This window comes from Monodelphis domestica, chromosome 2 (genome assembly GCF_027887165.1).
Source record: "Monodelphis domestica isolate mMonDom1 chromosome 2, mMonDom1.pri, whole genome shotgun sequence".
Lineage (NCBI taxonomy): Eukaryota > Metazoa > Chordata > Mammalia > Didelphimorphia > Didelphidae > Monodelphis > Monodelphis domestica.
In genome coordinates, this window is record NC_077228.1 from 541,244,445 (window position 1) to 541,271,693 (window position 27,249).

Sequence of the window (27,249 nt, forward strand, 5' to 3'; positions counted from 1 at the left end):
CGGACTGATGGGCTAAAAACAGGGTCAGCAGAACCTCAGGCCTGCTGGCCCGTCCGGGCTGTTCCTGGCAGCGCCCACTGCTGCTGGGAGCGAGAGGGAGGGAGGTCGGGCCAAGGCCACAGGGAGGCTCTGGGCCGGCGCTGCCGGGGCCCCTCTTTTGGGGGTGCTGATGGCCCTGAGCCTGGCGAGGAGAGACTGAGGCTGGGAAGGAAGGAAGGAGGGAGGGAGGGAGGGAGGGAGGGAGGGAGGGAGGAAGGAAGGAAGGAAGGAAGGAAGGAAGGAAGGAAGGAAGGAAGGAAGGAAGGAAGGAAGGAAGGAAGGAAGGAAGGAAGGAAGGAAGGAAGGAAGGAAGGAAGGAAGGAAGGAAGGAGGGAAGGAGGGAGGGAGGGAGGGAGGGAGGGAGGGAGGGAGGGAGGGAGGAAGGAAGGAAGGAAGGAAGGAAGGAAGGAAGGAAGGAAGGAAGGAAGGAAGGAAGGAAGGAAGGAAGGAAGGAAGGAAGGGAGGGAGGGAGGGAGGGAGGAAGGAAGGAAGGAAGGGAAGGGAGGGATGGAGGGAGGAAGGAAAGAAAGAAAGACGAGAAGGAGGGAGAGAAAGGAAGGAAGGAAGGAAGGAAGGAAGGAGGGAGGGAGGGAGGGAGGGAAGGAAGGAAGGAAGGAAGGAAGGAAGGAAGGAAGGAAGGGAAGGGAGGGAGGAAGGAAAGAAAGAAAGACGGGAAGGAGGGAGAGAAAGGAAGGAAGGAAGGAAGGAAGGAAGGAGGGAGGGAGGGAGGGAGGAAGGAAGGAAGGAAGGAAGGAAGGAAGGAAGGAAGGAAGGAAGGGAGGAAGGGAAGGGAGGGAGGGAGGAAGGAAAGAAAGAAAGACGGGAAGGAGGGAGAGAAAGGAAGGAGGGAGGGAAGGAGGGGGAGGAACAAATGAATGAACGAATGCACAAAGGAATGGATGAATGAATGAAGCACCCCCCCCCCCGGCTTTGGGGGGACTCAGGCGGGTCCCTGAAGCGGTCAGTCGGGTCAGGGAGGGAGGCCAGGAGGGAATCTGGGTTCTAGCTGAGGATACGTGGAGGCGCCGTCCATGGGGGTCTCCAACAGGCCCGCATGGAAGCTCGTTCCTGGGGACGATCCGTGCCGTGGATGCTGCCGATTCCTGGAAGGTCCCTTCGGGCGACGGTTGTGCCAGGCGGGGTCGCGAGTGCCCGTGGGGCACCCCCGAGGGTGCTGGCTGCCAACACGCTGCTCCAGACGCTCCCGGCTGGCCCCGAGTGGGAGGAGGGCCCCCCCCCCCCCGTACCGAGAGTCCAACGGAGGCCCGGAGGAGGCGCGGGGGCCAGATGTGGGGGGTCGAGGAGGGGGCGGGGCAGGCCCCCCAAGTCCCCTCACTGGACCCCACTCTGGGAGGCTGCCAGGGGTTCTTGGCCTCTGGCTTCTGCAGCTCATTTCAGAGAAGGAAACGGGGGCCGATGGGGCAGTGACTTGCCCAGGGTCACCTGGCTGGGAAGGCGAGGGGGGGTGGGGGGGCTGCACGGGGGCACCCAAGGGCCAGGCTTTGAGGCCCCCCTGGATGAAGGCCCCTCTGCAGCCAGCTTCCCCCAGAGGAGGAGCAGCTGCAGGGAGGGAGCCAGCCATCCCCCAGGGATCCCTGAGCAGAGCCCGCAGGGGGCCGGCGGAGGGGCAGGAAAAGCCACTCTTGAAGAGGGGCCACGAGGGGGCATCGGCACACCCGAGGGCTGGCGAGGGAGGGGCTCTGAAGGCCGCTCCAAAGGCTCCGGCTGGGCTGCCGACCAACCTCTGCCCAAAGGGCCCCACAGGCTCCCCAGGACCCCTGGCACAAGTGGGGAGACCGAGGCAAGTGGCCTCCCCTCCCCCCCCAGATGCAGCCCCCCCCCCGGCGGCTCTCACGCCCCCCCCCAGAGGGGCACCAGATTCCTTCCAGTGTGGAAATGAAGTCAGCATGTGGGGCCCCCCCGCCCCGCCCCGCCTCGTGGGGGGCACCGAGATGTTTGCCACAAGAAAGAGGGCGGCCCCGGGCTGAGCCGAGACCGCACAGAGCTGGCGGAGGCCAGGCCGAGGGTCCAGGCCCAGCGACACGTCCCGCCGCACAGGGAGCCTCAGGCTGTCCTGCCCCCCCCATGGGCCCCCCAGGCCGGGCTGCCTCCTCCCTGGCTCTGGGCTGCCCCAGGCCGGGGTCAGGCCGGCTGTTTGTGTCTGAGCCAGGCCGGCAGGGCTGACGCTGCATTGACGTCAGAGTGGCCCCAGCGGCGTGCCAGAGCCTGAGCCGAGGAATTCCTCTCGGCGGCCCCCTCCCCCCTCTGTGTAAGCTGAGCCGAGGCGGGCTGGCCTGGGGGAGGGGCTCCAGGACAGACTGGGCGCCTCCCTGAGGGCGGGGGCCACCGGCACCTTCTGGCCCCCCCCCAAAGAGGGGAACCGGGACAGCTGGTCGGTCCACTTCTTTGCCAGCATCACAGATCCCCAGGGGACAGCCCCCCCCCCGACCCCCGACCCCGTCCGTCTGCACAGAGAACGGCCTCCACAGACTTCGCACCCCATACGAGGGCGGCTCTTTGGGTGAGATCATGGGGCCCCCGGGGGGGCCAAGGCTGGGCCGAACGAGGGGCTCTGGGGGCCCCAGGATCCCCAGGAGTGCTCCTGGGCACCCCAAAGGCACTCAGGCACATTCATCTGAGGCCCCAAAGGATTCTGGGACATCACAGAGCTATCTGGGGGGGAAGGAGGGAGAGACAGACAGAGAGACAAGCAGACAGACAGGCAGACACAGAGACAGGCAGAGACAAACAGAGGTGTTTCTGTCTAGAGAGAGACAGACAGGCAGTCAGACACAGTCAGACAGACCCAGATAGGCAGAGAGACAGGGAGACAGACAGACACAGACAGACAGAAAGACAAAGAGACAGGGAGACAGAGACGCAGGCAGACAGGCAGACACAGACAGACAGGGAGACAGACACAGACAGGCAGAAAGACAAAGACACAGGCAGACACAGACAGGGAGATACAGACAGGGAAACAGAGACACAGGTAGGCAGGCAGGTAGAGACAGACAGACACAGACAGACAGAAAGACAAACAGACAGGGAGACAGAGACACAGGTAGACAGACAGGCAGGCAGAGAGACAGGGAGACAGAGACGCAGGCAGACAGGCAGACACAGACAGACAGGGAGACAGACACAGACAGGCAGAAAGACAAAGACACAGGCAGACACAGACAGGGAGATAGACAGGGAAACAGAGACACAGGTAGGCAGGCAGGTAGAGACAGACAGACAGGGAGACAGAGACGCAGGCAAACAGACAGGCAGAAACAGTCAGACAGACAGGGAGACAGAGACACAGGCAGACACACAGACAGGCAGGCAGAGACAGGCAGACAGGGAGATAGACACAGGCAGACAGACACAGACAGGCAGACAGACAGGCAGATACAGACAGACAGGGAGACAGACACAGGCAGACAGACACAGGAAGACACAGACGGACAGGCAGACACAGACAGGGAGACAGAGACATAGGCAGGCAGACAGACAGGCAGATACAGACAGACAGGGAGATAGACACAGGCAGGCAGATAGACGCAGACAGGCAGAGGCTCTCGTGCTCTGGATTGCGGGTTCTCTCTCTATTGGGAGGCAAATGCCTTTTGTGCCAGGCGGCGGGCGTCTCCCCTGGGAGCAGGATGCCCTGTGTGGGCATCGTCCCTCGCAGGGCATCCCCAAGCCGCGGGCTCCAGCCTCCGGCCTCCCGGGCGGCCTTTCTTACTTTCACACAGGAAGCTCTCCGTGTCGGGGCCGGCCGAGGGTGCTCTGGCAGGCCTGCCGGCCCTTTTGCAGATGGAGGCGGCACCAGTCTGTGCCCTGTTCCTCCCGGGGGTCCCCTGGGCACGGCTGTCCCCCTCATGCCTCCCAGCGGGCATCTCCAGCCTCTGCAGTCCCGGGGCGCCGGACTCCCCTGCCACAGCCGGGGCCCCCGCAGTGCCCGCTCAGAGCACCCCAGACCCGAGGCCGGGCACTGGGCAGGCAGGGAGCCCATGGAGGAGCCTTTCTTACGGGCCTGCTCCGGGCCGGGCTCCACGCTGGGGGCCACATACAGGAAGGGGCAAAAGGCAGCCTCTGCCCTCGGGGCCCCAAGCTAAGGGACGGAGGGGGCTGCAGGAGGGCTTCCCGGAGGAGGTGGGATTTGGGCTGGAGGAAGGCGAGCGCTCGGGGCGCACGGCCGACCGGACGAAGGCCGGAGCCGAGATGGGCACCGTCTGGGGGCCGCGTCGCCGGGTCCGAGAGTACGTTTGGTAGAAGGCGGGCGCCACGGGAGGCTCCAGAAACAGACCAAAAGGACGACGGAGGCCACCATGGACCCCCCCACGTGAGTCTGCAGCCTCCGGCCGGCCTCAGGTGCCCACACGGCGGCAGCTCTCCAGGCTTGAACCCTTTTTTGTCCCCCCCCCCAGGCCACCTCGAGACCCTCCCGGGAGCCCTTCAGGCATCCCCAGGCCGCGCCCCGGCCCCCTCCCCGGCCTCCCCGGCCTCCTCTAACCACGGCCGGGCACACGGCCCAGAGGGAGGCTAAAGGCCGCCGCACGAGCTTACCTGGATGGCTTTGGGCGCTCATCGCGGGCGGCGCGGCTCCGGGGGCGCTTCGGGGGATCACGAGGCCCGGGGCGGCAGCGGCGCCAGAGAGAGCCAACGCGCCACCATCCCACGCGGGCACCGACGGGCACGGCCGAGGGCCTCGGCGGCTTTCAGCACCGGCACCTGCGGGCAGAAGGGCGAGAAGAACGTCAGAGCCAGGAGCTTCGGCCTCGCCACCGCTCACTCGGCCAATCAACAAACAGCCAGGAGGCCACGAGGGCCCAAACGAGACGGGCCGCAGCGTGAGATGGGGGAGCCGAGCCCGCCTGCCTCCCGCCAGGATCCTCCCTCGGGAAGTCTTCCTGGCTGCCTTTGTACGTCTGGAGTTGACCACAGCATCAGCTGGAGGCCCGGGGGGCCTGCCTGGAGGAGGAGGCCGGCCCCGTGGTATAGGGGGGAAACCGAGGCCCAGGAAGGGCATGCATGGGAGGACCTTGCAGTCAGCAGCTTAGAAAGGCGGCTTCTGGCCTCTCCTCGATCTCAGCTTCCCCCGCGTGGGCGACCCCACACAAGACTTTCTTCTCTTCAAGGAAGGATTGTCTGGACTCGGGTGCGAGAGGCAGCAAACCTGCTCGGGTTCAAGCAGAGGCCGCCCCATGGTTGAGGCCCAACCCGGCATCTAAAGGGGGTCTGAGGCTGGATTTGAATCTGGGACAGACACCCCCCCACTGATGGTCAGCACTGGGCGTCCTGGGACCGCCCTCAGGCCAGGAAAAAGGAAGGGAGCGGACAGGCAGCTGGGGCTTGAGTCAGCAAGTCCTGGGTTCAAATCCAGCCTCGGAGATCTCAGGGCAAGTTGCTGACCAGAGAAGCGACTGTTTCCTCCCTCCCTTCCCCCCCCCCCCGCCCCCCGTCTGTCCATCCACCCTTCCCTTTGATCCATCTGTCTGTCTCTCCCTCTGATGAGCCCCGGTGCCCGGCCGGCCTCCCCTCCCCCTCCTCGGACCCTCCATGCCCACCTCAGGGCCCCCCCAGCCTGCCACTGACCTCCCTGGAGGCCTGGGTGGTGTCAGCTGGGGAGGCCCCCCATTGTGCCTGGGGTTCGAGGCACCCAGAGACATTCTCCAGCAGCAATGAGTAGTGCCAGGCCTGGCGGGAGACGGGAAGCCCCGGGTTCAAATCCTCCCTCAGTCAGTGATGCGGTGAGCCTGAACAAGTGGCCCCGGCACCCCGAACCCCACGTCCCATGCCGGGACCCTTGGAGGAGGGGCAAACGCCGCGGAAACCCTGCTGAGCCTGGAGGCTGCTGGGAAGCCCCCCTCCCCCGCAGGCCACGGATGGCCCAACCCCGACAGGACGGGGCAGATGCCAACAGGAGACCTTGGCCAAGTCCCTTCCCCTCCGGGCCTCAGTTTCCTCCTCATCCCGGCCCAGCCGGCTCCAGGAGTTTGTGGAAAACGGCGCCGTGGGGAGGAGGCAGCCGTCTACAGCGGCCCAGGCACGTCTACACCCGCCGCCGCGGCCCCATCCGTGGGCCCACCAGGAGATCCTGCAGCCAGGCTGGCCGCCGGCCGCGCCCATTCCTCAGCGACGGCCCCTCTGCGGCGCGGCCGGACCTTCAGGAGACAAACGGCCCAGAGGAAGGCCCGGCCCTGGCCAGCCGCTGCCCGACGACGGACCCTCAGCTCAGGGCCCCGGAGCAGGAGAGGGAGGGGAGGGGGGAGGGGAGGGGGGAGGGGCACCCCCTCAAGCCAGGGCGCCCCCGGGGGCTCCAGGAAGGCCCCTCCAGCATTGCCGCGCGGTTGGCACCACTATCAGGCAGGAAGCCGCTGCGGGCTGGGCCCTGCGGTCGCCTTCCAGACCCTCTGCGGGCACAGAGACGTCGACAGGGAGAAAGACCGACGACTGGCCAACGGCCGGCGGGCACGGCCACCGTGCTATGGCAGACTTCCGCGCGGGCAGCTCCTGCCAATGGGCCAGAGAGGCCGGAGCCCCTGGGGTGCCCCTCGTGCCCGGGCAGTGCCCGCCCCTCTCCCCACCCGATTCCTCAGGTGCCAACTCGATGGTCCGTGACGTCCCGCTCCCGGCAGGAACGCGGCCCTCCCCCCTCTGCTCTTCCCTAGCACACTTGGTAGAGCCATAAGTCACCGCCGGCCATGCAGAGAAGCAGCGCGGGGGCTCGGCATGGAGGGCCGGGCCTAGAGACCAGAGGTCCTGGGTTCAAATCCAGGCAAGGCCCTTGAACGCCCTGCCCAGCCCTTCTGTCTTGGCATCCATCCTCGGTGTGGCCTCTAAGACACCGGCTGGGCACATCTGAGTCTTCCTCTACAGAGACCGACTCAAAGACGGCGTACGAGAGGCAGGAAGCCTTCGGGGAGCAGCAGCAGGAGTGTGGGGGAGCCCCAGGGCCCCCGCCCGGAGGGACGAGGAAGCCGGCCGCACCGCAGGACGGATGGCAGGTCCGTGGGCTGGGCATTCCGAGCCGGGGAGTACTCAAGGGAGCGCCGAGGCCCAGCTCTGGTCAGCCTCCTCACATCCGCCTGCTGTGCCCGCGATTCTGCTCTCATGGCGGGCCCCTTCTGGAGAAGGAAAAGAGCCGCAGCCATCCGTCCATCCGTCCATCGCTCCCTCAGTCTATCCCTCCATCCGGGTCCCAGCAGCCCTACGCCCGCAGCAGAGGCTTCCCCGAGGCCGGCCCTTCTCTCTGCTTTACAGACAGCCAAGCGTTGCCGGGGGGCGGCCCAGGTCACATGTCAGTGGTGAGAAAAGTGAGCTGGGGGGCTTCTGCCCAGAGGCTGTGCCAAGGGATGGCGGCCCCACCCTGATGGGACTTTACTGGTGCCCCCTGCCCCATCCCTTTACAGCTGGCCATGGGATCTAGCAAGATCACGGCAGGCACCACAGGACAGTGGAAAAGCCCCAGCTTTGGAGTCAGAGGGTTTGGGTTCCAATCCCACCTCTGATACTACCTGGGTGGCCTGGCCAAGTCCCTTTCCCTCCTTGGGCTTTAATTTCCTTCTCTGTAAATTCTAAGATTTGGGCTAGAAGCCTCTCAGTGTATATTCCTAGGATATGAAATCACTTTATCTCCTGAGGCCTCAGTTTCTTCCTTTGTAGAATGAGAGGCTAAATGAGACCGAGGGTGCCTTCTAGCTCCAGGATACATACATACAGTATCTATAATCCCGCTGGGTCAACAGTCTCTAAAGCCCTGTAGGAATGTCAGCTGGCACCTCATTTCCCAGAGCACCAACCCTGCCCATCCTCTCAAGAGTCCAGCTCCTTTGGGGCAGCCTCCTTGGTGCCTCTTGCACTCTCCCCAGCTGTCCCGACTCTCTTTTCCACATAGAATCTTCCCTGACCTTCAGGGCCAGCCTTAGCCCTCTGCCTCCCTCAGAGGACCCATCCCAACTGCCCTCCGCCCTACCACCTGGACAGGTGCCCATGGCCCAGCTCCAAGGCTGGATCTCAAGGCCCTGGTTAATCGGTGCTTTGGGTCCCATCTCTCCAACAAAACGGAGAGTCTTCAGGGCTCACAGGCTGGGTTGTGGGCTGCTGGGTACCAGGGGAGGCCAAGGAGCCATTAAAAGAAAAGAAAATGATTTTAAATTCTTCAACAGAGCTGCCAGGGCACACAGGAGGTGAATTCTTTAAAAATAATTCTTGTAAAATGGAGGGACTCCATGTGAACTGGGATGACCTCCAGGAATTGACGCGGAGTGAAAGGAGCAGAACCAGGAGGTTGTACACAGAGACGGATACATTGTAGCCCAATCAAATGTAACTGACGGCTACTAGCAGCAATGCAATGACCTGCGCCAGACAATCCCGAGGGACTTAGCAGAAAGAATGTATCTACCTCCAGAGAAAGAACTGTGGGAGCAGAAACCCAGAAGACAAACTTATCACTCATCACTTGTTTATATGGGTATAATATGGGGTGTCAGCTCTAGGATAAAAATGAATAATGTGGAAACAGGTACCAAGTGACAGCGTTTGTACAGCTCTGTAGAATTGCTTATTGGCTCCGGGAGGGGGAAGGGAAGAGGAGAGGGGAAAGAAAATGAATCATGGAAACATGGAAAAATATTTTTAAAAATAAAATAAAGTAATTCTTATATACTTGTAACCTATCAACACATCTTCAAAGTTGCTAATGAGAATTCAAAAACTTATATTAGAGGGTAGCTGAGTAGCTCAATGGTCTAAGAGTTGTGCCTGGAGATGGGAGGTCCTGGGTTCAAATGTGACCTCAGATGCTTCCTAGCTGGGTGACCCTGGGCAAGTCACTTCACCCTCATTGCCCAGGCCTAACTGCCCTTCTGCCTTGGAACTGACACACAGTAGTAATTCTAAGATGAAAGGTCAAGGCATAAAAACAAAATTGTGTAAGAAAATGGAAACAGAATCCTTTTCAATGCCATTAAATATTAAAAAATAAAACTGCCATTCCCTTTGGCCAGCCTGGTTCTGGGCTCCTCCTGCAACGCTCTCCCCATCTGATGCATGAGGCCAAGGGGTCTATCCACCTGCCCAGCCTCGGTCAGTGGGCTGGGGAGGCGGCCTGTGGTCAGCATCGGCACACAGAATTCTTCCCTCTCTCAGTGTATTAGACAGCAATGCTGCCAGCTACAACACGGACTCGGCCCTCCTGGGTGTACCCAGGGAGGCTGCAAGGACCTCTCTGCCCCAGTAGGCCCTGCTTCCTCAGGCAGGGCCGGTGCCAGGCCAGGATCGCCGCATCCCAGAGGAAGGACAGGCAGGATCCCAGGAAGAAACGCGACTTACTGAGACCCTGAAAAGCTGGTCAGGTCTGCCAGGACTCAGGGAATCACAAGTTAATGCAACTCTGGAAGGGCTGATTTAATGCACATATAATCAGTTCTGCTGAATGGTGGCAGGGCTGGGGCCGGCAGAGCCAGGAGCTGGAGTGGGCAGGGTTCGAGTCCCTCCTGTGAAAAACCACATCAACAGAAAAAGGAAAATGGCCTGAGCAGAAGTCAGAGACCAAATACGAAGGCCATCCGGACCACGTCACCACGACAACCACGACGGACGGGGCCGAGCTCAGGCCCCACCGTGCCCGCAATAATGATAGTGGCAGCCCACAGGGTCAGACGCCACGGCAGAACGTCATAACCTCAGGAGGATGACCTCGTCTGGCCTTAATCTTCAGGGGAGGAAACAGAGGCCAACGGGTAAGGGACTGGCCCCGGGTCACACAGGAGGCCTGGAATCCTCATCAATGTCGGTGACTGGCTGAGCAGGTTATCACAGATGGCCCCGGATGCTAATCAACACTGTCATTAAAAATGGTTTTTAAAAAAGTAATGTAGAGTAATTCCCCAAAATGTAGAACCATTTCTAAGGAAAGCAAAGAAAGAACAAGGAGGAGGAGCGAAGGGAGGGGAGGGGAGGGAGGGGAGGGGGGAGGGGGGGAAGAAGGGAGGAGAGGGGAGGGAGGGAGGGGGAGGGGAGGGGAGGGGAGCGAAGGGAGGGGAGGGGAGGGAGGGGAGGGGAGGGGGGGAAGAAGGGAGGAGAGGGGAGGGAGGGAGGGAGGGGGAGGGGAGGGGATGGGAGGGAGGGGAGGGGGGAGGAGGGGAGAGAAGAGAGGGGAGGAGAGGGGAGGGGGAAGGAGGGGAGAGGAGAGGAGGGGAGGGGGGGAAGAAGGGAGAGGGGAGGGAGGGAGGAGGAGGGGGAGGGGAGGGGAGGGGAGGGGAGGGGAGGGGAGGGAGGGGAGGGGAGGGGGGGAAGAAGGGAGGAGAGGGGAGGGAGGGAGGGAGGGGGAGGGGAGGGGATGGGAGGGAGGGGAGGGGGAGGGGAGGGGATGGGAGGGAGGGGAGGGGGGAGGAGGGGAGAGAAGAGAGGGGAGGAGAGGGGAGGGGGAAGGAGGGGAGAGGAGAGGAGGGGAGGGAGGGGAGGGGGGGAAGAAGGGAGAGGGGAGGGAGGGAGGAGGAGGGGGAGGGGAGGGGGGAAGAAAGGAGGAGAGGGGAGGGAGGGAGGGGGAGGGGAGGGAGGGGAGGGAGGGGAGGGGAGGGAGGAGGAGGGGAGGGAGGGGAGGGGGGAGGAGGGGAGAGAAGAGAGGGGAGGAGAGGGGAGGGGGAAGGAGGGGAGGGGAGGAGGGAAGGGAGGGGAGGGAAGGGAGAGAGAAGGAGGGAGGGAGGGAGGAGGAAATCCAGAGCTAGACAGTGGAGCCAGCACACATGCGCACATGCTGACAAGAAGGACATGAAGGGAGAAACAGCACCAAAACCAGAAAGGAAGGAATCCAGCAGGTGCCCGAGGCTGCCACAAGCACACTCCAAACAGAAAGACTGCCGCTAACTCGCCAGGGCCGCCCTGCTGTGACTCTGCCCACCCTGGTGCCGTCCCTTCCACTCATCTGATGGCCTTGTCGGTGAGAACAGAGAATGTCTAGGCTGGGCAGCCTAGTGGGGAGCGCACAGCTGGGGGGCCTCAGGAAGCTCACGGCATCCACAAAGGAGAACCCCTGGCGGGGTCTCCCCGACATCGGCTCTCTCAGCATCAGTCCACCCCCCGCTCTGGCCCCAAACTCTGGCTTCATTTTCCCAAGACACAAAACTCCCTGCGAGGGGCTGGCAGGCTCAGGCCAATGAGCAAAATCAGCCAAATCGGTTCAGGCCTCTGGTTCCGGTTCCGGTTCCGGTTCCGGTTCTGGTTCTGGTGGCGATTAGCCTGCCCATGGCTGCTGGGTGGGGGCTCCCCAGTCCTCACTCCAGGCCTGCTGGGGGGCTCGAAGCCGCCATCTTGGGAGAAGCCACCAATCAGGCCCCCCCTCGCTGCCCGGCTCACGAGGAGCTCACGGGGGAGAACATGTGCCAAGGGCTCCGTCCATGCAATGCTCAGACAGGATAAACTGAAAGGAAGTCCCAGAGGGAAGACCGGAGCATCGAGGGGGATCAGGGGAGGCTTCCTGGAGGCGGAGACGAGGAGGGATGGTGAGCAGGCCCGGCTGGCGTGCCGCTCTCACTGCGGGTGATGCTCGGACCCGTCCGAGGCCGTGTCCTGCTGCGGCCTCCCTCTCTGGCCACGGAAGGGGTCTCGGGCTGTGGACGGCCCGACGTGTCCTCGAGTCTAAGTCGGTCCACGACGCTCCACAAGGAGCGGCTTCCCGAGAAGACGAGTCCAGACGGGAGCAGCCGGGCCCCTGCACGACCCTCCATCCACCTGGATTTGGGGGACGGGGCGCCCTGAGAAAGGCTCCCACTCGTGTGTCTCCCGGCCCCCTCGGGCAGCTTTGGAGCCTCTCCTGGCCGGGAGGCTGGCAGGGACGGGCCGAGCTTCGTCGAGTCGGGCCTCCGGAACTGTGATGGACGAAGCTGCCGCGAGGCCTTGGCCGGGCTCCGGGGCAGGGAAATGGGCCTGCGGTCACTCGGCGGCCCGAGCCAGGGCCGGGGAGGCTCCAGATGGCGGCACCGCCTTGGTTCTGCCCCCACTCCGCGGGCCGGGCCCTCGGGACGCTTGGCCGCTTCTAGGGAAAGGGACGGGAGGCCGGCAGTCCGCAGGGCCGCGGCGCCCCCCGATGGCTCTTTACCCGGCAGGACCTGCCGCTCCGGGATCCGGAGCCCCACAGCCGGGCCGTCTGAGCCGCTGCGGACCCCAGAGTCGCCCCGAGCTGTCCGTGCGTGGCCGAAGTGGCTGCCCCTCGGGACCGGCCAGGCGTCCCTCCACGGCCCACGGCCACCCGATAATAGCGCTCGCAGCCATTCGGTCTGGCCGCCCAAAACCTCCCCCTCTGCACTGCCCCGGAAGGTCGGGACACGAGGCCTTAGACCAGTCCCTTCCCTGCCTAGAGCCAAGAAGAGGGGCCCGACCTCCCTCACGGCTGCCCCCAGCCCCCAGCGTTATTGTCGCCCGGGCGGCCCCTCCGCCTCCATCCACGGGGCGCCCTGAGGCCACGGGGGCCGCGGGGAGGCGAGTTCTAGAGCTCCAGGAGCTCAAGGCAAGAGTGGGAAGCAGAAGGGAAAGGAAGGACTGGACTGAGCCCCCTCTGAGGGCCCCTCCAGGCTTGGGGACCCCAAGAGCGTATTTGGGGGCCCTGTAGGGCCCGGCCAGAACCAGAGCCACAGGAAGGGGGGAGGAGCAGGGAGCCAACATTAACAGGGGGCGGGGGGCACGCAAGCATCTTTCCCTCCACAAGAGCAGGCCTATGGCTCCCCCAGACAGCACCCGCTGAGCAATGGATGTCCTGGGTGTGATTCTCTTGCTGACCTTCACCTGCCTGCTGGGGAAGAGCCCCCTCCCCCGCCGTGAGCCCCCGCAGGCTCGTGGGGCTCCACTAAGCGTCTGGCCCGGCCCCCAAAGGGCTAGAAGCTCCCACTGTGGAGCCTGTGACTTGCCAGCTCTGCGGGTGTCTGCCGGCCTCTGCTTGGCCTTCCAAAGGCCTTTCAGAAATGGAGCCCCCAAGCGAGGCCCCCCGGGCAGCCGCCATCACTGCCTTTGCCCGAGTGGCGAGCCTCCAGGGGGCTGCCCGGGGCTCCGACGTTTGGGCCGCCACCCTTCCCAGCACGATCACAGCAGACGCCGGCCTTTGTTCTCTGCAGCGTCTGCCTGCGAAGCAGGCTCCCCGGCACTGCGCAAAGGCGAGCTGGGGGAGTCGGCAGGGGGGCTCCAGGCCTCCACACACCCAAAGGCCCCCCTCGGCAGGCGGGTGAGCCTCGAGGATGTGGCCGCTCCGTCCAAGCGAGTGCGATTCTCCCAAAGCAGGGACGAAGCTCCGGCCGGCCCTCAGCTCTGATTGGCCGTCAAAGGCCCCAAGAGGCGGTGGGTGGCCACCCCCGGCAGACCATGGGCCCAGGAGGCGGCCACATCTGATCTGGGGCCTGCAAGGTCACCCCCGACATCAGCAGCCCCGGCACGGGAGCACAGCAGCAGCCTGCACCCACGTAGCAGATTAAAATTAGGCACCCTCATTATTAAACTGTCAGGGTGAAATCGGGAATACCGCCGGAAAGGCAAGCGGGAGAACTGCCGCATCTCGCATCTCGGCACTCGCTCTCTTCTCCGGACTCTGCCAGCCCAAGAGGGCCATTGAAATGCGCCATTCGCTCCGCTCCCAATCAAGAGAGGCCTCAGCACCCACCGACGGGGAGACGGAGGAGCCCCCACCCGAGGCTCTCCTTCCTGGGCTCTCCAAGACCCAGCAGACAGCCTAACTGGCATCCCTGGGGCACCGTAGGACCCCAGACCTGAGGGCCGGCTGCCCGGCTTCCTTCATTCTAGACCTGCTGAGGTCAGCCAGGCAGAGGCCTCACAAGGGAAACTTTCCCCCTCTGACTGTGGAGAGGGAGCCCCCTTCTCTCCGTCTGCAGGGGGCAGTGTCAGCCACACAGGGGGAAGGAAAGATGCTCCTGCCTAAGGGGCATGAAGAGTCCTCCAGAAATCCCTCATTCAGAAGCGCTTCTTCAAAGGCCAAGCAATGTGGAGCACCTCCCACAGATGGGGGGGCCCTAGCCATGAGGGAATCCCACACTCCCACGCTCCAGAGAAACTCTGTTCTACAAGGCGGAGGAACCCCAGATCACCTGCAGCACTAGGCCAGGCCGGCCCCAGGGCTGCCCAAGGGGATGGGACTCCAGCTGGGGCTTCACATAGTCAAAAGCATTTTCACAATAATTCAAAGATGTTTCATTTACTAATAGCTAGGAATTGGCTGAGGCTGGATTTGAACTCAGGTCTTCTGGACTCCAGGCCCAGTATTCTATCTAGTGTGCTAGCTAGCTGCCCCCTGACTTGTGAAGTTCTCTAATAAAGTGGTTGGTGATCTTCAATTCTTCCTCTGTGAGTGAACTTTCCACCCTCTGCCTGAAGCATCCTACCTGAAATGGGAGTCACAGGATCTGATGGCCCACAAGTGTCTCTGGAACATGACCCTCCCTCTCTGGGTCTCAGCTGACCCCAAAGGCTACCTTTCAGCTCTTTATCAGTGCTCCTCACCCTGCATGACCCCACTCAAAGGCAGACTCCATGCACCATCCCCTTCCTCCCCAGGCTCACTCCAGGCCTGGCTAGCCTGGACTTTCCTGGCATCACCAAGTCCTGTGGAAGCAATACTTGCCTCCTGAACTCCCCAACAAACTTCTACACTCCTGAGAATGCCCTTCCTTCCTCAACCCCTCCACTCCCTATTCCCCAAAAGTCCAGGAGAAAAGGTTAGGACCCTCCCATACTCTCCCCTTTGCCAAGAGCACTGCCAGGCTAGACTTGGAAGACTATGGCACATGTATGCCAGTTAGAGAGTCAAGACTGGGGAAGAGAGTCAGGTGAGGGAAGGCTGGAAGTGTGGCAGATGCTCATCAGCTCCCAGGGTTATTATTTAAGCCTATCCCGGGATTCTCAAATCCACTTTTCCAGCCCCAACCTCTATTCTGACCTCTGAGCTCTCATTTGAAATTGGTGTCTTAACAACTGAACTTGTTCTCTTTACCCTCAAGCCCTCTCCCCTTGTTAACTACCTGTCAAAGGCATCCCCATCCTACCTGAAATGTCACCCACACAGCCAAACCCAGCTATTAGCCTGGTCTACTCACTCTTACCTCTAGAGGTGAGCTGTTGCCAAGGCCTGTGGACTTCAGGGCTGCTACATGGCTGATCAATTTCACCTCTTCACCATCTCTTGTCTGTTTCACCTCTCCACTACCATGGGTGTTTCATCTCTAATTCTCTCTTATTTGTTTGACCTCTACACCACCATCACTTGTCTGTTTCACCTCTTCACCATCACTTGTCTGTTTCACCTCTTCACCATCTCTTGCCAGTTTCATCTCTGGCATATGAATACAGCCTCTCTCACCTCCTTCCTGAACTAGGCAATAGCTGCTGGGGGTCTGCTGTCTCCAGGCCACTGTCATTCGGAGCCCAAATTGATTTTCCTAAAGCCTAGATCTGCCTAAGTAGCCCCCCTACTCAGTAAACTCCAGGAGCTCCCTAGTACCTTCCAGATCAAATAAAAAATACTTTCAGAAGAGTGTAAAACCCTTCGCAGCATGTCCCCCCACTAGCCCCTTCCATCTTGTCCTGTTCTCTTCATTCCAATGATGCCAGCTCCCTGACCATGCCTTGTACAAGATAGTCTTGTCTCTTGACCCCAGGCATTCTCCCCAGCCAACTCCTATGCCTGGAACTCTTTCAATGTCACCAGACTTCTAGAGCCCAGCACAGGGACTATCTCTGGCTAGAAGTTGCAAGGCATGACATTTCACTCCAAGCTTCACCAGCCCTCTCACAATCCTGAGCCCGATTATTTCCTATATGCTAGAAGCCGCAGGACTCTGGCCTCCTGTAAGCTTCATGAGGACGGACACCAAGCATCCCACACTGGATGGACCATCAGAACCAGCATCTGGCCCAGGGACTGGCAAATAGGAAGCCCTTAAAAAGGCTGACTGAAGAACACCTTCTGTCCCAAAGCTCTTTGCTCTACAGTGAAAAGTATATACAGGCATGCAGTTACTCCTCCTCAAAGCTGTCCCAAAGTGCAGTGAGCTCCCCCTCCTTGCAAGCCTTTCACCAAAGGTCAGGTAAGGGATTCTTGTTCAGCTACAAGTCAGACTTCAGAGTCCCAGAAGCTCATTCGAACCTTGGGAGTCTGGAATGGCAATGCCCTACTCTTGCCCTTGCAAGGTGGCACAGTAGATACAGCACTGGGCAGGAGTCAGGAAGACCCGAGTTCAAATCTGGCCTCCAACACTTCCTAGGCAAGTCACTTCGCCCTCTTTGTCTCAATCTTCTCATCCGTAAAACGAGCTGTAGAAGGAAATGGCCAAATGCACCGGCATGTCTGCCAAGAAACCCCCCGTGGGTCAGAGTCAGACAGGGCTGAAATGGCCAACCAACACAGGGAGATCCCCACACACGCCTCCCCCCCCCAAGGAAAGCCTTCCCTGCAGCCGGTCTAAGCGTCCATCTCCTATCTGCGACTCCCGGAAGGACGGCCTCCAAGCTCTCCCCAGGCCGCAGGAATTTAAACATTGATAAGACCGCCAGTGAAAGGCAACAGTTTCCTTAAGGGAAAGCTTGGAGCATGCCAGGTGAGCTTCCCAGCCAGAACTGCTCTGCTTTTGTAAGAAAAATATTTACCTTTTAAAAGGGAGAAGTGAGGCCTCGTGTGGCAACAGGCCCCGGAGTCCCCGGTGACCCCTGGCAGGCTCCTTCCCCCACCCCCAGCATTCCCTCCTCGGAGAGCCCCGCTCAGAGCTTCCCTGGCCCCAAAGACTACAGGGCTGGAGCCCCCAATCCCGCCTCGGTCGGGCGCAGCGCCTCTCCCTGAGCAAGCAGAGATGAGGGACCCGGCTAGAATTGCACAGGGAGGAGGAGGGATTTCATCATCACTCACTGCCGTCATCCCAAAGCCGGCCAGGGCAGGAGGGGAGGGAGGAAGGGGGCGGCACTTCTTCCTTCAGGGAGCGCCTGCAGGAGCCTCGGGCTTTCCCACTACCACCCCTCGGACCAGAGGAAGGCCACCTCCTCCAGGAAGCCTCCCGGGGTTCATGGCCACATTCCCATCATTCTGTGGTGACTTGTTGCCCTGAGAGCCTCCACATAGGAGGCCTGCACAAGGAAGGCAAAGAGACGTAGAACGAGAAGGGAAGCCAGAGGCCGTGCGGTCCCATTTCACAGATGAAAGCACTGAGGCCCAGAGGACCGCAGAGACCCTCCAAAGCTTCAGTGGAATCCAGGCCCTCTGACGAGCGGCCTCTGCAGGGACCATCCAGAGAGTGACCGTGCAGGGAAGCGGACGGGGCCCTCGGACCCCGGCAGCGCCTCGAAGCCCGGCCTCCTCCCTGGGAGACGCCACAGAGCCCTCCATCGGACGTCCTGGCCGCGGCCCCTGGGGCTCCCCGCAGCCCCGCCTAGGAGCCTCCCCTCTGCCTCCTGCACCCGCAGCCTGACCAGGGAGCCCCCAGCACGGCCGCCTCCTCCATGGCTCTCCCACACCTCAGGTGGGCCCCTCGGGTCACTCTCTGGGGGTCCTGTGCCGATACGCTGTCGTCCGGCCGGTCTTCCGTCGATTCCCAGGATGGGGGTGTCCCCTCTTGGTCCTGCCCCCCCCCCAAGCAAGCACGACCCAGGGTACCATCCAGGCCCCGAGACTCCTCAGAGCACTGGCGATGGAGTCGGAGGTTCTGGGTTCAAATTCCACGTTGGACGCTGACTACCTGTGCCACGCTGGGCAGGTTGCCTTGAAGGGCCTCCATTTCCCATTCTGTAAAATGGGGAGGGCCAGGGGGCTCCTGGCTCGAGGCTGCACCCGAGGGTGCCTCCCTCACTCCCCCGAGGCCTCTGAGGAAACAAAACAAGCCCACAAGAAACTCCCCACATCACGGGAGAACCAACCGGAGGCCCAACGCGGGGACGGGCTTGCGAAACGCCGGCCAGCTGGGAAAAGGGAACCAAGAATCGGGGCGGGAGCCCCCATGGGAGAGCGGGGGAAGGCGAGGCCCAGGGAGGGGCGGGGCCCCCAGAGCACCCGGGGTCTCCCCCAGCCAGAGAAGCCTTCCGGGGGGGATGGAGGAGGCGCCACCCCTCAGGCGTCCCAGCCGCTCGCCCGCAGAGCCTCCCTTCCCAGCTCCCTCCCCGGGCCCTGCTGGGCCCCGGCTGGGGGTCCTGCGGCCCCTGGAGAGCCCCTTCCCCACCTCCTTCAGGGCCGCCAGCAGAGGCGCCGAGACAGGCACCTCGTAAGCCTTCCCACCAGAGCGGGCGGCGGGCGAGCGGCCCAGGCCGGCCGGACCGGCCTCTGCTCCCAGGCAGCCTCCCGAGCCCCGGGGGCCGCGCAGGGCCGGCAGGCAGGGCCGGGCTCCGGATCGGGCCTGGGCCAGTCATTGCACCTCTTGGGGCCTCGGTTTCTTCCTCTGTCAAATGGGGACCCCCAGAGCTCCAACTCGTGCTCTCAGAGGCCCCACAAAGCCTCCCCTCGATCCGGCCCCCCAGAAATCCCCCCAAGGGCCCCCCTTCCCTCTTTCTCCTCCCCCAACTCGCCGGCGTCGCTCCTGGCCTGACCTCGCGGCTCTTCTCCATCCGGCCCGGCCGAGGGAGGTTCCGAAGGGAAGGTCTCGGGTCCACCAGAACCAAGCGGCGGCGAGCCGTCGGGGAAGCCCCCCGACCACCTCCGGCCCGAGGATGCTGCCCCGAGCCGCGGGCCCTCCACACGCTCCTCCCGGCTCTGGCGCCGCGGCCTCCCCCCATTGGTGTCCCCGAAGGGCCGGCCTGGCTCTGTGGCTCCTGGGCGTCGGGCCAGTGTCTGGAGGGCAGCAGGACCCCCACGTGGCCACAGGCCCGGGTCCGAGGCTGCTCTCTCCCCGGCCGGCCCCCCTGCGCCCCCCAACTCCCGGGCACAGCCTCCTTCATGGACTGTCCTAGACGCGGCCCATTTTCGGGGTGCAGGCCGGTGCCCCCCAGAACACGAGCCCATCTCCTTCCTGGCCCTCCCCTCCTAAATGCCCGATGATGGGCAGAGGCTTCCTGAAGGCCCAGAAGCCCTGGGGGAGGGGGCCAAACGGGCTGGGAGGGGGGGCTGGCGTGCTCAGGCCTGCCCTTTCACACCAGCAGGTTAGAAGGACTTTGCCCGACACTGGCTTCATGCCCCGGCTGGGCCAAGCTTCCCGAGCTCAGGCTCCTCCTCGAATCCAGAACCCCTCCCTCTGCCCATGCCATGGGGGGCCAGCGCTGGGCCCAGAGCCCCAAGACTGCGGTCTAACCCGGCTTCAACCTCTTCCTGGGGGACTGCCTCAGTGTTCGCATCTGTGGAATGGGGATAACAACAGCACCGACTTCTCCATTGTAGAAAATCCGATGAGAAGAAATCTAAAAGGAGCTGCACAGGGACGGAGGGATGCTTCCTTCCTGACCCCCGAGCCCTGCCCCGGAGGAGCCACCCCCGCCTGGCACCAATCGTGTGCCCACTGCGGCTCTCATCCTGGGCCCGCCTGGCCCCCCACTGCTCAGCAGCCCTGACCACACACAAGGACGGCTCTGTCCGGCCTGCACGGTGGGGACTGAATAACCAGGGGGGCACCAGACCCCAGGCAACCCGGGAGCCCCCCAAGCCAGCCCCAACCATGCTCTGGTCTTCTCCCAGCAGCAGCCGCTCTACCAGGCCCCTGCCAGGCCCGTGCCACGCAAAGGGCACCAGGGCCATTCACCATTGCGGGAACTCCTCCATACCTCTGCCAGTCCTGAGGCCTCAGCGAGCTCAGCGGTTGGCACACATGAAACACTGCAAATGCCTCTGCCTTCCCTCTTCATCCATTCCTTCCTTCCTTCCTTCCTTCCTTCCTTCCTTCCTTCCTTCCTTCCTTCCTTCCTTCCTTCCTTCCCTTCCTTCCTTCCTCCCTCCTTTCCTTCCTTTCTCCTTCCCTCCTTTTTTCCCTCCCTCCCTCCCTCCCTCCCTCCCTCCCTCCCTTCCTTCCTCCCTCCCTTCTTTCCTTCCTTCCTCCCTCCATCCCTTCCTCCTTTCCTCCCTCCTTTCCTTCCTCCCTCCTTTCCTTCCTTCCTCCCTTCCTCCCTCCCTCCCTTCCTTCTTTCCTTCCTTCCTTCCTTCCTCCCTCCCTCCCTTCCTCCTTTCCTCCCTCCTTTCCTTCCTCCCTCCTTTCCTTCCTTCCTCCCTTCCTTCCTTCCTTCCTCCTTTCCTTCCTTCCTTCCTTCCTTCCTTCCTTCCTTCCTTCCTTCCTTCCTTCCTTCCTTCCTTCCTTCCTTCCTTCCTTCCTCCCTCCCTTCCTTCCTTCCTTCCTCCCTTCCTTCCTTCCTTTCCTTCCTTACTCCCTCCCTTCCTTCTTTCCTTCCTTCCTCCCTCCCTCCCTTTCTCCTTTCCTCCCTCCTTTCCTTCCTTCCTTCCTTCCTTCCTTCCTTCCTTCCTTCCTTCCTTCCTTCCTTCCTTCCTTCCTTCCTTCCTTCCTTCCTTCCTTCCCTTCTCCCTTCCTTCCTTTCTTCAAACTCTGGGAGCACACGAGCTCCCCTGAAGCAGACTAGTACTGATTTGGGGAAGAACTTCCCTGGGATTTCCCCAGTTTAGGGAATCAGAACCTGAACCCAGAACTCTGGGGTTCCCAGAAAGCCAGCCTTGCCTTGTTGTAAGGGCTCCCATTTCCAGAGTCTTCCAGGGTTTGAGACCTCAGGTTCTGCCCTCCTGGCCAGTTGCCCCCTCCTTCCTCCCTAGCACACAGCCTCTTGGGGTTCGGGCACCCTCCCAACTCACGCCCACATGTGCCTGTCTGACCTGGGAAACAGCAGGGCCTGGGGGGGGGCTCCAGGCCTAAAGAGGAGCCCCCCCAAAGCACTACAGAAACAGCTAGACCAGGAGCCAGCAGGACGGGGGGAGGGCAGCTTCCTCCTCTCCGAGGAACTCAGAAGGCCCCTCCTGACCCTACAGTCTGGGGTTCTACTTCCCAGCTGGCCCAGAGACAAAGGGATGCCAGACGCCTTCAGGACCCTGGATGGGCAGCTTACGTCCCTGGCACAGCAGAAAAAAGATGACTCCACTAGGCTAACGGTCTGCCACAAAGGTAGTGAGCTCACCATTTCTGGAAGCATTCAAGCAGAGTGCAAGAGGGATCGCCGAGGCTCAGTGAGGAGGACGAGAAGCCGCAGGTTCTGCCAGCTGAAGCTGCGACCCCCCGGCCAGGTGCTTGCCAGCTCCATTTGACAGATGCAGACACAGAGGTCCAAAGAGGTCAGGCGTGGGTCCGGTGGACGCGGGCAACAAGTAGATGGAGGATTTGAACTCAGAGCCCGTGACTCAGGACAGTTTCCCCACACCACAGCATCTCCACGGCTCAGGCGGTCGGTGCTCTGCTGACCGCAGGGTCGAGTCCCTTGTGCCAGGACCTCGGGGTGCCAGGCTCTGGAGCAGCCCTTCACCCACGTCACCGGCCTGACTGTCTTGAGGAAGGCCCAGGAGGAAGAGGAAAGGCTCCAGGAATGACCCTAAAACACCGGGTGCCTGCGCCCCCATGAACACCCCAGAATGGGCAGACCTTGGGGTACCCCCGCCCCGCCTCCTCAGAGCACCCCGCACGGAGAGAAGCTGCTCCCAGGCAAGCAGCCAGGCTGGGGGTGGGGGTGGCCGCTCCCCGCTCCCACATAGTAGAGCTGCCCCAGCTCTGTGCCTCCCCGCTTGGGGCTCCCGCGTGGCCTCGGTTTCCCTTTCTGTCCAATATGCCCGGGGAACAGAGCTGGTCCCTAACAAAGGCTGGTTTGGGGATCGACTCCTGATCTCGGATCCTCTGCGGTGCTGCCAGACGGGCCTCCATCCCGAGCGCCCCCAGAGGCAGCCGGAGGGGCCCCTGCTTTGGAAGGCGGAGATGAAGGCCCCACGGCTCAGCCTCCCCTCGTACCCGGGCCGAGGCCGGCGCCCGCTCGCCTCTCCCTTCCGGCCTCCCCGGCTGGAAACAGTCTGGAGGCTCCCACACGGGCGACAACATGCTTCTCCTGTTGTGGAAACGAACCACGAGCCGGCATCAAAGGGCTGCATTCAAAGCCTCCCAGAAGGAGGCCAGCGTTCCCGTCGGCCTCTCTCAGCTGGCCTCTGCCCGCTCTCAGGAGCACGACATGCTCAGAGCGTATTCAGCGTGGCTGTCCTCCTGCTGACCAGACACAATGACCTCCCGCTTAGGCATGGTGGGCCACATCTGCTTCCTGTTCCAGCCCACACGGGCACGGCCAGTCCCTCCCTCCACCTGGCGCCGTTGCAGGTCCTGTGTCCAGCTGGGCCATTATCTGACAGGGCCTGAGATCCTGGGGTCCCACATCCAGATTTTGGGGTCCCCTGTCCAGATCCTGAAGTTCCACATGCAGATCTCAGGGTTCCACATCCAGATTTTGGGGTCCCCTGTCCAGATCCTGAAGTTCCACATGCAGATCTCAGGGTTCCACATCCAGATTTTGGGGTTCCCTGTCCAGATCCTGAATTTCCACATGCAGATCTCAGGGTTCCACATCCAGATTTTGGGGTCCCCTGTCCAGATCCTGAAGTTCCACATGCAGATCTCAGGGTTCCACATCCAGATTTTGGGGTCCCCTGTCCAGATCCTGAAGTTCCACATGCAGATCTCAGGGTTCCACATCTAGATGTTGGGGTCCCATGTCCAGATCTCGGAGTTCCACATCCACATCCTGGGGTCCCTCACTCAGTCAGGTCATTATCTGACAGGGTTTGAGATCTTGGGGTCCCACATCCAGATTTTGGGGTCCCCTGTCCAGAGCCTGAAGTTCCACCTCCAAATCCTGGGGTCCCCCGTCCAGGCCCCCCTCGCCTGAGGCCAGAAGGGGGGGCTCTTTAGAACAAAAGCCTGGAGCATCGATGGGAGTCTTTAAAAAGCACCAGGCATGAAAATACTTCCTTCCCTCCCACACACGCTGAGCTCCCCGGTGCTGTGGCGGCTCCAGCTCCGCATGTGATGGAGCCCCGAGTTGGGAAAGAGTTCCAGGAGGGAGATGCCCGGAGGATGCCCGGAGCCTGGGGTGGCTCTGGGGGAGGAGGGGGGAGGGCAGGGCCTGCCCCTTCCACAACTGCCAAAAGTTCTGACTGGGTGGCATTTTGCATTTCCAATTATAATCGAGTAACCGTGTTGCCATAGTTACGGCAAAATGCTGCCATAACTTTTGTTGCCTCGTAATTGCCTCGGTGACTATTTGCACACACGCAGCTGAGTTTTCTCCATTCCAGCCCCCCGCCGCCCCCCCAGGAAGTTGGAGGCTCCGCAGCCCCAGCGGCGCCCCGAAAGAAGGCCCGGAATCGGGGAAGATGGAGAGAGGGGTGGCGGCAGCAGCAGGGCGGGGGCAGGGGCAGCAGCAGCAGCAGCGGCAGCGGGCAGCGATCCCGTTATGGGGGAGGGGGAGCTGCCCCTGGACACACACCGGGCACAGGCACCCGCGCGCACACTCTGACAGGCAGGGCGGGCTGGCTCGCTTGTTTGTTTACTTCGGATGCACACTGGGCTCTCCCAGGCCCCGCTCCCTTCCCTCCAATGCTTCCCCGAGCCCCAGGTCTGCCCAGCGGGCCATCCCAGCTCCCTGCCTCAGGCGGCCCCAGCTTGGGGGCAAGGCGGCAGGGCTGCTGTCCGCGGTCGGGAGGAGGCTGGGGCGCCCCAAATCCCGAGTTTAGCACAAGTTGCATTCCTGGGCAGCTCCCCCGGAAAACTGGGTCCTGGCGGGGAGGCCGGCAGGAGGCTGCCTCAGCCGCGCAGGGCTGGGGCTAGCCAAAGGGCCTTCCCCGGGCAGGCCTTGGGGGGCACCCACAAGGGCCAGGCTCGGGCCTCCGACTGCCCGGAGGGTTTCTGCCAAGCCAAACGAGCCCAGCTCCATGATGGGAAGCAGCCCCATCCCTGGCAGTATGAGAGCACCCGGCCCTCTGCCACCCGGGGCAATGCTGCCTCTTCTATGGCCACGGCAGCGACGGTGGTATGGGGAGGGCCCTGCCCCAGGCCTCAGTTTCCCGGGGAGGGGGGGCCTGGATGCCCGGCCCTGGCACAGGGCTGGATCCTGCTGCAGCGCCCTGGGCGGGCGGTGGCTCCCCTTTCCCTAGCGACCCCGCTGCAGCTCCCCCGCAAGAGCCCGACTCCCCCTCCAGAGGCCCCCAGTTGGTCCGGACTCTGCCCCCCAAAAGGGCTCCCCTCTCAGTGCTCCGCAGCAGCGCAGCCAGGCCTCCCCGCGGCAGCCTGGGCTGGCCTGGCGCCCCCCGTCGCGCTCACACACACTCACACGCACTCACACCCCAAACCGGTTTGGGGAGCCCGGGCCGGGCCGCCACGGCTCCCTATCTCCGGCCTCATCTGACCGGCCCCGGTCGCCCCCGGCAGACTGCTCCTCTCCAAGATGCTAGCGAAGCGGGACCGCCGCGGCGGCGGGGAGAGGCCGGCTGGGCTGGGCAGGGGCAGGGGCAGGGGTAGATCCATCCCTCCCCCTCCCCCCCACCAGGCGCGGCGGGAGGGAGGGGAGGAGAAGGAAGGGAGGGAGGAGGTGACAAGCCCAGTGGGGGGGCAGGGGGATGACAAGTGGGGAGACGAGGATGGAAGGACCCGCGGCAGGGGACCGGGAGGCCGCCCGGAGGAGGGGGCGCGGACCCCGGGGTCCTGCAGGGGCGCGGGGGGGGGGGTCTCTGTCCCAGGCCAGGCTCTGTCCGTCAGTCAGTCTGTCCCTCTCAGCCCAAGGACAGCAGCGCGGGCCCGGCCCGGCGAGGGCACGGGGCGGAGGCGGACAATGGCCGGGGCGGCTGCCCTGCACTTACCGGGGCGGGCTCCGGGGCGGCGGCCGCGGCTCGGGCATCGCCTCCCTCTGGGGCCGCATCTCCCCGGGCGGGCCGGGCCCGGGGCGGCGCTCGGAGCGGCGGCGGCGGCGGCGGCGACGGCGACGGCTCTGGGCTCGGGGCTCCGAGCGGGCCGGGCTGGTCTGCGGAGGCGGCGACGGAGGGGCTCGGGCGCTTGGGCACTGGCTCGCTCCCCACCACGGCGGCGACGGCGGCCCCACAACCTCCCTCCTCATTCACAAAAAATTGACCCACGTTGAACCAAGAGGCTCGGGCCCCCACCACCACGCCGCACTCCCATAGGTCGCCCGCGCTGTCAATTAGTGGTCGCGGCCCCGCCCCCGCCGCCCGCAGCCCGCTGTTTATTGGTCTGTCTGAAGTTGCGTCACCTCCCCCTTGCCGCCCCTCCCTCCGCCCGGACTCCTAAGGAAGCGCTCGTCAATTACGGTTCGGCCCCGCCCCTCCAAGGGCACCTCTCCGCCCTCCCATTGGTCAGCTCGGGGAAGCGGGGCACCGCCCAGGTCGCTCCCGCCCCTCTCCCGAAAGGCAAAGGACCCGACGCGAAGACGGTGCGTCGAAGAGCCCCGCCTCCGAAAGGAACGTCCGGGAGTGGATTGGCTAGGGCGGCTGCCTGTCTTGAGCGCGGCGCGCTGGCCCCGCCTCCAAGCGCCGACCCGAGAAGTCTGGGCGAGGGGGCGCGCGCGAGCTCAGGACGAATGGGAAAAGCGGGAGAGGACACGTCGTGCCAAGCCTCAATGCTGGACTCACACCCGGAGTGGGAACAAGGGGCGGAGTAAAAGGGGTCCCACGGGCCCGGGGCTCGAGCTCTAAGGAACCGTTAAACCGGCCTCGGCCGCCATCTTGGGGCAGGGCCTGAGGGTCACGTGGCTTGGCCATGCGCGCGACCCCCGCGTGCGTTTGCGGCGGCAGGGGTAGAGGGGGGCGGAGCGGGGAAACGGGAATAGGGAGGGTGAGATGGGCGCTGCTCAGTGCGCAGGTGCAACTGGGCTCGGCGCATAGCAGCGCCCCCTCCTGGGCCGGCCCTCCTCCTCGCCCCGCCTCCTTGCTCAGCTATTACTGCCCGGCCCAGAGAGGATGCGGGGCTTGCGGAGGGTTACCCAGCGCCGCTGAGTCTGAGAACCCTACAAGTCTGGGGGCAGCACAAGCGGTCCCTGCTGGCTGTCTCTCCTTGTGACCCTGGCGGGAGGCTGTAGAACTCTTCAGAGAGGGACTCGCCCCCAGGTTTTAGAGAGGGGGAGGGAAGGGACTTGCCCACGGTCGCACAGCCAGGCTTGGTGCCCATCCCTTCCCAGAGCATGGATTCGGCTGCAGAAGCCGGTAGCCCGCATTTATTGGGCACCCACTGTATGCCCCGCAGGCCACGGAGGAGGCCGTAAAGGTGGGAGAGAGGGGTCTCCTCCGGAAGAAGGCCTGGAGGCAGGAGATGGCTGCCTGGGGCTTGAGGCCACGCCCAGAGATGCCCAAAGGCTCTTCCGCTGGGACTGAAGATCCGGGGGTGGGGAGGGAGCTATCGGGGTGCCGCCTGCCCTCTAGGAGCTTCCAAGCCAGGACTGCTGCTCCAGGGTCTTCTGCCTCCATTCTACAGATGAACAAACTGAGGCCACACAGGCACACGGCCCCTCTGGCCAGATCCCTCCATTCCTATCCCAGCTTCCTCCCAGGAGCCCACCGGGACAAAGACATTTCCTGCTAGTCAGCCCCTGGCTGAGAGTCCCCCTTCCTCTGCGCCCCCATCAGCTCCCCGTCCAGCTTCCTGCTGCTCCAGGGCGGGCGGGCAGAAGATGTGACTTCCTCAGGGAGCCTCCCCTGCCTCCCCTTTCACCTGGGCCTTCACGGAGGCTGGAACCCTCGGAGGGTCCCAGAGATCTCTGGCCTCAGGGCCCCCAGAACCCTCCCCAGCGGCACATCCCGAGCCTCAGACTCTCTCGGGGGCTCCACATCCCCATGGAACCAGCTGGGGTGTGTGACCTGGAGGCGAAGCCTCCCGAGGGGCCGAGGGCTGTGCTGGTGCCCCCCAAGAGGTAGCAATGGAGCTCCAGACCAGCCTCAGTCCAGAGCTTCGGGGTGGCTGGTCCCGGCCCAGATCCCGGGAGTTCTGGGACCAGGAGGGGAGGCCCAGGCAGGCCAGGCCCCCGGGGTCTAGCGGCCTCTTCCACTGTGTGGCTTCTCCGTTCTGACAAAGTTGGGGCTGGATGGAGCCCCGTGGGGAGGGGCTCTCTAGTCCAGCTTCCCCCTGCCTCAAGGACCAGTCCTGGAGCAGCCCCCCATGGGGGGTCCCCTGCCTACCGCGGCACATCCCAGCCCCCCGCTGGGCCTGGCTCTCCCCTTGGGGCCCCACAAAATAGCCCTCCGCATGAAGCCTCCCTCACCTCCCCCAGGCTCAGGGCATG

The 27,249-nt window shown here is 63.2% G+C and overlaps 1 protein-coding gene across 5 annotated transcripts in view; it reads right to left on the reverse strand.

Moving 5' to 3' along the window:
• HDAC4 (histone deacetylase 4) overlaps positions 1-25,102 on the reverse strand; it is a 115,735-nt gene extending 90,633 nt beyond the window's left edge. For 2 of the 5 annotated variants that reach the window (XM_056820126.1, XM_056820129.1), the window contains exons 1-2: positions 24,821-25,100; positions 4,597-4,761 (exon numbers count right to left, since the gene is read on the reverse strand). In XM_056820126.1, coding sequence (XP_056676104.1) covers positions 4,597-4,618 — 22 coding nt within the window. In that variant the 5' untranslated portion in view covers positions 4,619-4,761; positions 24,821-25,100. Of the gene's footprint in view, positions 1-4,596; positions 4,762-24,820 lie in introns of all 5 variants that reach the window. The other 3 variants (XM_056820128.1, XM_056820127.1, XM_056820125.1) reach the window with 3 other exon arrangements.
• Between the last annotated feature and the right edge of the window lie 2,147 nt (positions 25,103-27,249).